This window comes from Clytia hemisphaerica, unplaced genomic scaffold (assembly GCF_902728285.1).
Source record: "Clytia hemisphaerica strain Z4C2 unplaced genomic scaffold, Clytia hemisphaerica genome assembly, whole genome shotgun sequence".
Taxonomy (NCBI): domain Eukaryota; kingdom Metazoa; phylum Cnidaria; class Hydrozoa; order Leptothecata; family Clytiidae; genus Clytia; species Clytia hemisphaerica.
In genome coordinates, this window is record NW_027103528.1 from 3333511 (window position 1) to 3343750 (window position 10240).

General features: G+C 35.2%; 1 protein-coding gene across 1 annotated transcript; it reads right to left on the reverse strand.

The window, feature by feature from the left end:
- Positions 1-230: 230 nt before the first annotated feature.
- LOC136799578 (uncharacterized) lies at positions 231-8389 on the reverse strand. Its single transcript, XM_067056298.1, has 7 exons — positions 8222-8389; positions 7697-7765; positions 6375-6434; positions 6038-6187; positions 4931-5071; positions 4212-4372; positions 231-1551 (listed from the first exon to the last, which is right to left on the reverse strand). The coding sequence occupies exons 1-7, from the start codon at positions 8337-8339 to the stop codon at positions 1462-1464; spliced, it is 789 nt and encodes a 262-aa protein (XP_066912399.1). The 5' UTR covers positions 8340-8389; the 3' UTR covers positions 231-1461.
- Between the last annotated feature and the right edge of the window lie 1851 nt (positions 8390-10240).

Below are 10240 nucleotides of genomic sequence, written 5' to 3' on the forward strand. Positions count from 1 at the left end.
AAAACTCCATCTCGTCCCATAATATGACAGCTGATGCTGAAATCACAAATTTGATTTGTAACATTTAATTTGTGTTATTGTTGTTGGACACAGAACGCGTATTTTTGGGTTCTTTTTCTAATTTTTGGGGTAATTTATGGGTTATCATGAACATGTTTAAACAACCTTTTCATGATAAATTTTGTCATGGTACTTCACAAGTTTTCAAAGAGAGTGACTCTTCAATTGGCTTCGTCAAATTTTATCAATTTCTTTCAAGCCATTTTTATATATTATTTTACATTGTCTATATTAAAAAAAAAAAATTAGAAATTATTCATTAGTGAAATTAAGGATAATTTGAAATAGGATGATATATAAATTAATCTGGCCATAAAACTCTCAAAAACTTTCAATGAATTTTATTGTGAATTCAACTCGTTTTCTCACTTATTCAAAAATCAAAGAATCCATGATACACGTTTACTGTATAAACTGGTAAAGTTTCCCCATTCCTAGTGCAAACCCAACATTCCGATCGCCGGAATCTGAATTTGCCCCGGTTTAAAATCGAAAAGTAGATTTCTGAAGGCCTTTAGAAGCAATTTCCTTCTATTTCAATTAAGGGGAATGAAAGACTCGTGTAACTTAATGACATATCCTAAGATGCCATCGAAATTGGGAGCCTTATACATGATCCATTTTAGGATCAATATCTTGAAATCCACTGTTAATAAAATCAATTTTTTGACATTTTTTAAGGAATTAGGAAAATTATGGTTTGTGACGTCACGATTCGTGCTGTCATAGAATTTAAAATTTGTATATCTCAAAAGTAATGATCAAAACATACTGAAATGTTTCCAAAAAATATAATCCCATAAAAAGAAAGCAATTCTAAAAAATACCTTTTTTCAAAAATTCTGGCAGAGATATACAAGTCTAAATTTTATAGCGTCATCGATTATGTCATCAAAAAAAACCAATTTTATTAAAAATCTATGTGCTAGTATGCATCTTTCGACGAAAAAGTTATCATGCTTTAACCCTCAAGTTTCTTTGCATCACACACAAATATTTTCTACTTGTACAAAGTCATGTTTTGAAACAGAACCTTTCCCCTGTATAAGAAGTGTGATGCAAGTATGTACTTCTGGAAGTCCAAATCTTCATCAGCTTTACAGTACACGTTTTTTATAAGAACAAACTATATAAGAACATAAAGCTTCGATGGTCAAAATGTTAAGAACAAGGCTTTGTGGTCCCAAAAACTCCCTTTTTCTTAAGAAAATGGACAAAAAAACTCTCAAAATGGTCAAAATAAGAACATGCTACGAACATTTTAGGCTTGAAACTCAAAAAGTTAAGAACATCCGAAGGCTTCAAAAATTTTGGATGTTCTTATAAAAAAAACGTGTAGCTTGTGAATAATAATATTCGATATTTTATTATACAAATTTAAAATCCATATTAAAAAAATACTCAGATGAATTGAAGTGAAGTTTTCACGCATCCAAAAGAAGTGCCACTGCTTGATTTGAGCGAAATTTGAGCTCCAACTGACAATGGAAACTAAAAAAGAGACAGACATATAATTTACACCTTATATCACAAAAATGACCAACTGAAATATTGGTAATCAGAGGAGTCCCCCCCCAAAAAAAAAACAAAAAAACTCAGCCGCGTGTCGGGTGATAAAGAAAAACAGATTCTCTGGATTAGCAGTTAATGTTTCCAAAAATAGAACAAAGCCGATGGGTAGAAAGAAATATCAGAATTTGCAATTTTATTTTATTCAATTTAGTACATAATCACAAACGCCGGTTATGATTAATGATCTTGGCAAAAATACTTGTATTTGTAGTATACTTCCGACTGAAATTTTTTTCGAAAATCATATAAAAACGCCAAAAAATGTATTTTAACCCTATTCAACCTAGGCTTTTAGGGGCGGTTCAGAACTAGGGGGGGGGGCTTTTCCTGTACCACCCCTTAACTTTTGATCTAGTGGGTCTTTTTGGATGAAATTTGGCACACAAGATCCTTGTGACGTAAGTACTTTTGACCAAAAAATTTTTTGATGACGTCACTCATCATGCCCAAAGTGAGCAAAAACCGAAAATTTCCTTTGTTCTTATAAATAGCTATTGTATTCTAACAAAGGCTTTAGAAAAAAATTGCCTGAGTTTAAAATGCTTATTTTATCCTAAATATTCAATAAATTACGGTTTAAACGATATATTTGACAATGAAAATAAATTTGTATTGGAAAAGTGTCAATTTTGTGACACCTTACTGTCAGAAATGTCATCATGCTCAAGGTGTGAAAATATTTAGGTGTCAATTTTTTTTATTTGAGCTAATAAAAGTTGGAATTTACAGAAAATTTCAGGCAAAGCTCTATTCTTCAGGAGCTATTAGCAATAGTTTGACCTCCGAACAGAAAGAGCCCCCCCCCCCGGCCGAATAGGGTTAAGATCCCATCAAAATTTATGAAACTACAAAAACAGCATAAATTTACCTCCAAAATTTGAAAAAAAAAGGTTAATTGATCATGGTTTTCTGTTTGTTTTTCTGCAAAAAGAGACTGGATCTAGTGGTATGGATTAATCTGAATCGCACACCTCTACAAAATAGTCGAACGTGCGCAACGCACTGGGCTCAACTTCAGTGGCTTCAAATCATTCAAAGGCTCAATTGTAGACCCCCAGATATTCACCCAATGAACAAGTGTGCCAAATTTCAACCCAAATCGATCATTTTGGAGGCCCTGTGACTGCTCCAAAGTTGCCCGTTTTTGGCAAAAATCGTTCCCAGGCCCCAAAAATCAAAATTTTTGAAAAAAGCAAAAGCACCCCCAGATATTCCCCAAGGAACAAGTGTGAAAAATTCAGCCAAATCGAACAATTTTTGAAAGTCCAGGCTGTCCCAAAGTTTTAGCCTCGTTTTGGCGAAAAACTCGTGCTAGGCCCCAAAAATCAAAATTTTCAAAAAAAGAAAAAAGCACCCCAGATATTCACCCAAGGAACAAGTGTGCAAAATTTCAGCCAAATCCAAGCATTTTTGAAGTCTCCAGGCTGCCCTAAAGTTTTAGCCTCGTTTTGGCGAAAAACTCATCCCCAGGCCCCAAAAATCAAAACTTTCAAAAAAAAAAAAACACCCCAGATATTCCAGAGGAACAATGTGCAAAATTTTAGCCAAATCCAAGCATTTTGAAGCTCCAGGCACCCTAAGTTTTTAGCCTGTTTTGGCGAAAAAATCGTCCCTAGGCCCTAAAAATCAAAATTTTCAAAAAAAAAAAATACCCCCAGATATTCACCCAAGGAACAAGGTGCAATTTCAGCCAATCAAGCTTTTTGAGTCTCCAGGCTGCCCTAAAGTTTTAGCCTCGTTTTGGCGAAAAACTCGTCCCCAGGCCCCAAAAATCAAAATTTTCAAAAAAAGAAAAAAAATCCCCAGATATTCACCCAAGGAACAAGTGTGCAAAATTTCAGCCAAATCCAAGCATTTTTGAAGTCTACAGGCTGCCCTAAAGTTTTTGTGACAGACAGACAGACACACACACACACACACACACACACACAGACAGACATTCTCAACTGAAGTTGAGAACCACAGACAATATAAGGAGCACGAATCCGTTAGTGTATGCCAGCAGCCTAGGTATGGACTTGCTAGGTCTGGTTCAACTAAAATTCGTCTGCAGGGATATTTGTCCCTGTATATTCGAGTGCATCTGTTTGTTCGATTCCCGCCGAGTCACTGGGCAGAAATTTCACGGGGTTTTCGATATTTTTCTACGCGCGCGCATAATTCATGAAAAAAGTTTAACTTGCGAAAAAAGATAAATGAAAATGAAAACACAGGTTCATTTCTAAAACAAAATGGCCGCTGTAAAGGAGGTTTTATCGTAAGTTAATTATGTGTGTTTGCCTGAGTTTCCAAAGTTTTGCTATTCTATCAACAAGGGTTCACTCACAGGCAGTATCAAAAAAACCGTACCAGACTTTTTAGTTGCACCAGACAATTTTACAAACTTTGTATGTTGAGGTAAGGATATTTTTTCGAAATTTTGAGTCTAGATACCCAGGCTACACCACCTCTAGCAAAGCCAAAGAATGGAGCCTGTCAAATTACACCGTGCCACTTATCAGCGCTATCCAGTCCATCAAAAAGCTATAAGTGGCCCCGGGCTGAGAAGAGTGTATTGTCAGAGAAAGAAAAATACATACCCCAGGGATATCTTTATCGACGGATACAACGTATTCTTTGCCAGGTTTCAAAGGACATTCGATTTGTTTATCGCAAAGATTAGGTGTGGTTGAGCCGTCCTCCAAACATATGTTAAAAAACATGATACCACAAAAATGATAAGTGATATCCTTCACTCCACCTGACAAAAGATCAATGCAAAAAAATTGATACCCTTTTTTACACTAAATGTGATTTTAAACTAAGCTTGTATGTTAAGGGACCAAGTTTTGAATTTAAAAAGTAATTGAACTGAAATTGAAATTTGAATTAAATCTAAAATCTAAAATAATACGAAGTTTCTCGTGGGTCAACCTGAAGTGTGCTTGGATAAGTCATTTATCGAGGGGGGGGGGGGGGGGTATTGGCTTTGGTGGAGGCCGCAACTTGCCGTTGGAATTTGAAAAATGTTCCGCCAGCAACTATTTCTCACAAGAATTAACCCTGTTTGACGGAAGTTTGTCGATACATTGACATTAACTGACAAAAGTTGAGCCCTGTCGGACGAAATTTAGACATCTTCCGTCTCACGTCTCACGCAGTCATCTTAGGAGTATTCCGATAGAGACTGTCGAACATGAAATTTCTCCAGAAACTACACTGAAATAGTCCCGAAAAGTGGAAATGTTGTAGCATGAGAAACTAAAGTAAAATACATTCAAGGCGTTCAAATATTTTTCACATTCTTTCTAAACCTTACTCATTTCATCTGAAGCACGGAATTTGAAAGTGAGAGTGTGTCTTTTCCCTTTCTGCAGACGGCATGTTGATCTATCATATCCAGGGGCGCATGTCACTTGAATTTCATTTGTCGCTGATCCACTTGGCTTCTCAATAACACCTTTGGAAAAAATAAAAGTAACAAGTTACTTTTTTATAAGAATATTTGGGATGAGGGATAAGTATTCTTAAGAAATTGCCAAAATTGAGAGTGAAACATTGTTGGCGTATTCTTACTTTTTTAGACTTGCGAAAAATGATCAATTTGAGAGTTTGAGACTTTTGAGCGCACATTGGGAGCTAAAATCATATACAAATATGGCAGTTTTAGGCCCAAATTTGCCCAAAAAATGTTTTTCTCGAAAACCAGCCTCCGTCACATTTTGGGTATTGCCATTTTACATTTTACAAGGTAGGTTAAAAATTGCGCAATAGAGCAAGCAGTAAGATAGCCTTAGAAACTGGTCATAAACGCCTGTTTGCACAATTTTCAACCAATTCGACGCACCACTTTAATCTTCAAAACACATCCTATCGACGAAGACATCATCAGTAGTAACAAGGGCTTCATTTCTCTGGCGCAAACCGCAATATAACAGATAAGAATCATGCTAGAATTCGGATTGCGTCCAAAATTTATACAATAGCCTCTCACTCATACTTACTTGAAGAACTTAATTGAAAATGTAAAAATTGAGTGAGAAATTGAGTTTGAATAAACTTATAACCGAAATAATATAAATTTTTCAATGTTGATACGATTAAAGACAATAAAATGTTATTGTCCGAACAAGTCCCACCAATGCTACTTGTAGTCATTGAGTTTAAAGCCGGCTAAGCAAATTTTCCTTCACCCTTGTCTACGCTACTGTCTGATGTGAAGATGACGATACCACATCCCCTGGCTTAATTATAAGAAATATGACATAAGCCTTTCGGGATTACGTAACCTATTGAAGAGAGGAGACTAGGTCCAAGACTCATTGCATGCATAACATCCAAATAAGAACTCCAAAGAAGTTAGTCTTGGGATTGAGGATGAGAGGCTGTGACCTTTATACAAGAATTCCGAGTTTAAAATGTTTACCGTAAGAATTTCCCTTCGCCTTCGTCCTACTACCAGCAGTGCATTCCATTGCCCAAAATTTGTTGGTTGCTTTGTTGTATTGATCCACTCGCTTTTGCATTTCATCTTCTTTTGGTTTCTTTTCATCTTTCTTTGTTTTATCATCCTTCACTGTTTTGATTTTTTGAAAAACAAATTATGAAATATTGAATGAGAACCTGCAGATGTTTCGGTATCTCTAGATATTAGAATTGATGTTCCCTGAAATCTAGAAAACCCCTCCAAATCCGAGTTTGATTGCCCCCCCAGGCTTCAAAGTGGAAGTTTCTGAAATTGAAGAATATTACATATGCTGTACCTGTTTTCTTGGCATCACCATCATTTCCACCAGTACCGCCACCAGTAACTTTTGTTAAACCTGCAACAAGAAGAAACCGTTCATTATTGGAAAGAGTTGATACTGTTTTCAGGATGTACGTGAAAATCGATTTTTTTGAAAATATCATTGAAAAAACAAGGTACAATCATTTTCAAAAATTCATCAATAGTGCCAAGAAAAGCCTTTCTGACCCTTGGGAAATTCCCCAAATGAACCACAAGTGGTTATTTGGCAGAAGACATCTAAGCAGTCCTTGTGAATTTTAGACTTCCAAAGACTGAAAGTGACTGAAAATGGGTGAACTTCAGCCACACCAGGTGGTGGGTTCATCTCTGCTTTGAAAAGTTGTTTAGAATTGATTAAACAATCTCAAATATGTTCTAATAGATGTATTCTCGAAAAAGTTGAAGAGCAAAACTCATTAAATCTTCGATCTTCAATCTCAGACAAAATAGCCTGAAGACTTGGCAAAAATTCATTTCCTTTAAAATGTCTAGTGGCTTTGGTATCTGGAATTGTCACCTAAACTCTCCGAATCCAATAAAAACAACATTGTCCCTGGTAAAATTGGGTTTTCGGAGCTTATTTTGAAATTTTTCATGTATTTTTGAAAAGTGTACAACCTTTTCTCCGAGATTGTAAGTGCAAAATTTGAAAGTAATAATGGCCTCAAACGTTTATGAATTATTTATGCCATTTTAAGGTCGGTTTCAAATGAATTCAAACGTCTGAACTCATTTAGTCACTGGGCTCAGATACAAATACTGCTTGTGTCAACAAAAACAAGGTCATTTTTGGCATTTTGACAATAAAAATTACGATTTCTTCGAATCTATAAGTAGCTATAATTATGAAATGTTTACAATATTAGTATTTTTACTTAAATAGGTTTGCACGTTTTTTCAAAGCTTTGAAGGATATCGCAAGCTTGAACATAAATTTCCATTTTAGGCATATTTTTAATTGATACTACCGGTACCCATAGTAGCATAAACTTAATCTCCTTACTCTTGGGCACCTAATAGCCGGGGAATTTGGAATAAGGGGGGGGTTGGAATAAAAATGGCCTGGGTGGAAAACTTTCGAAAAGGAAGCTAATACAGCAGAATTAAGGCAAATGAGGGAACTTTCAAAAAAATGTTCCCAAAAGTCAATAAGCGGGGGGGGGGGGTTTGGAATAAGAGTGACCTGGGTGGAAAATTTTCGAAAAATTAATTAGCGCCCCCCGGCTATTAGGTACCCGAGAGTAAAGATTTGGATGGAATTGACAAATATCTTTAATGTGAATAAATAACACTCACCAGCTTTTTTGCCATCATCGTCTTTGCCACCATCGTTATCAGTGCCATCACCATCACCAGTCGTTAAACCTATAAAGAAGATTGCCCGTTGAAAGTACATCAAGTCAAATAGTTTTTTACCGTTGCTTGCTGTTTTAACATTTTTACGTGTTGTGACTATACGTACATCTTCACATGTAAACCACTTACCTTACGAGCAGATCCTGATTACTACACAACATTCACAAAAGGATCTAGCAAGATTGGTGGCCCGTTTTAAGTTTTTTCACAAAGATTTTGGATGTATATATACCTATGCATATATATGTATGCATTCACTTTCGCTGTCTGGAAAAAAGAACGTGGTTTGAGCAAATAGGTGTACAAGCATAACAAGGTGCTGATAGAAGGAATGATCTGTTTATGAGATTATTTTCTCTCAGTCTTATTCTAGACGTTAGGGTGATTATGAGTTTTGAGGATTATATTTTACATCTGCTCCATTTTTTTTCTGGATACACGCTGTAAAGAAAAAGTACAACGTACCGTCAATGGTTTTAGAAGTTACGTAAAACACCAACAATGAGACGACAAAAATTTTCAAAAGATACATTTTCAGATTCTTAATGTTGAAAGGCCAACAACACAACCCTGAACTAAGCATCAAAAATAATTTTTTTTGTTTTTGCTTGATATTTTAGCTAAAACATTGTTTCACATAAATCCCTTAAAATGTCAATGTCTCTGTATCCTTTGTTTGAAGCATAAATAATACGTCACTCAAAAGATAACATACTCCACCGCAGAGCTGTTTTGGCATATCAACTGTCAGAATACTCGGAGCCTAAAATCATAAAATCTTGGTCAAATCTTTTTCAAACGAAATGAGTCATTTCAATATTCTATTTTTCACTGATGTAAAACCATTCTAGATGTAAGTTTTATTCTTTGTCAATTTCCGTAAATCTTTTTTGAGGTTTTATGAGGTCTTATGAGGTATGCATCAGGGTGAGAACACGAAACAGTAACACGAGACTTTACAGTCTAACATAAAGGTTAAAGGCCGGTTTGATTGAAGTATTACAAATATCCCCTGTGGTCGAGGGATGCCTCAAGCTCTCGATATTGTAGAAATGGCAAGAAAACACTCCACCCTTGACGCTTAAAGCCTATAAAACTGGACACACACATACACACTTTTGCTTTAAGAACATCAAAGAATGTAAAAGGTCATTTAGTCATTTCCACTTGAGCCAAATAAAGAAAATCTTGATAGTTTTAAAAGTCAGTTGATATTTTGCGCCCTTCCAGATTGAAACAGTCGTCACGATTTTTTTCACTTTCTGGTAGATTGTATTTTGTTTCGTTGGCTTGATGGAGCCAATCATAAATTATACTTCTAACATACTTAAATTCTTAGAAAAAAACCATCAAACCTAAATTTTGCACAGGAAAGTAAATATAATTTCAAGGTTGCAATGCGGTGTAAGATTTCACGAAAATATTGACACCTGACAAAGAGAGGAATTGCACGTCATATGCTTATTGTGTCGATCTCTTGTTCGGAGAGATAATATGTCACACTGTAGATTCGCTATACATGATTTTTAGCCTTCGGATATTCTTAACTTTTTGAGTTTTAAGCCTAAAATGTTCTTAGCATGTTCTTATTTTCACCATTTGGTGAGCATTTTTGTCCATCTTCCTAAGAAAGTGGGTGTTTTAGAGTCCGAAAGACTCATAATGTTCTCAACTTGTTCTTAATATTTCGGCCAACGCAGCTTTATGTTCTCATATAGTTTGTTCTTATGAAAAACATGTACTTTCTCGAGTCAAATCAACCAAACAGGGCAGCTCTGTAAATAAATTACTAATTACACACATTAACCCAAAATGGAAGATATTCAAGTTAACTAGGGTCAATGGGGACAATATTTTGTATCTATTATGAAATCGTCAGTGTAATGACTTTAGGTTCGACCCTGAAAGAATCTAGCCCCATCTATTTTCAAGCAGCTGTTAGTACAAGGCTGGTGTAAAATTATTAAATCTACACGTTTTTAGGAACATCAAAAATTCTTGAAGCCTTTGGATGATCTTAACTTTTTGAGTTTTAAGCGTAAAAGTGTACTTAACATGTTCTTATTTTAGCCATTTTTTTTTCTTAGCATTTTTGTCTATTTTCTTAAAAAATTGGGTCTTTTTGAGTCCACGAAGCCTTTAAAATGTTCTGAGCTTGTTCTAAAGATTTTTGCCATCGATGCCTTATGTCATATATAGTTTGTTCTTATAAAAAAAACGTGTATGGCTTAAAAAAATTCTGAAAATAAAGGTCACAGAAAACTTCAGGTTGGCATGCGGTTTATTTACGAACGTAAAATAAGTAATGGGAATTCTAAATCAAACTTTACTGACTTCAAATCAACATACACGTTTTTTTATAAGAACATAAGGCTCCGATGGCCAAAATGTTAAGAAAAAGTTAAGAACATTTTAAGGCTTAGAGGAATCAAAAACATCGAAATTCTTGAGAAAATTGACAAAAATACTCATAAAATGAGGAAA

Bases quoted from the DNA above. Each gene is read 5' to 3' on its own strand.
- LOC136799578 (XM_067056298.1), bottom strand. From the start codon at position 8,339: ATGCTTAGTTCAGGGTTGTGTTGTTGGCCTTTCAACATTAAGAATCTG. The intron at 7,766-8,221 runs GTACGTTGTACT...TCTTCTTTATAG, and splicing joins AACTTCTAAAACCATTGACG to GTTTAACGACTGGTGATGGT. The intron at 4,373-4,930 runs GTAAGGTTTAGA...ATCTTTTGTCAG, and splicing joins CCGTGCTTCAGATGAAATGA to GTGGAGTGAAGGATATCACT.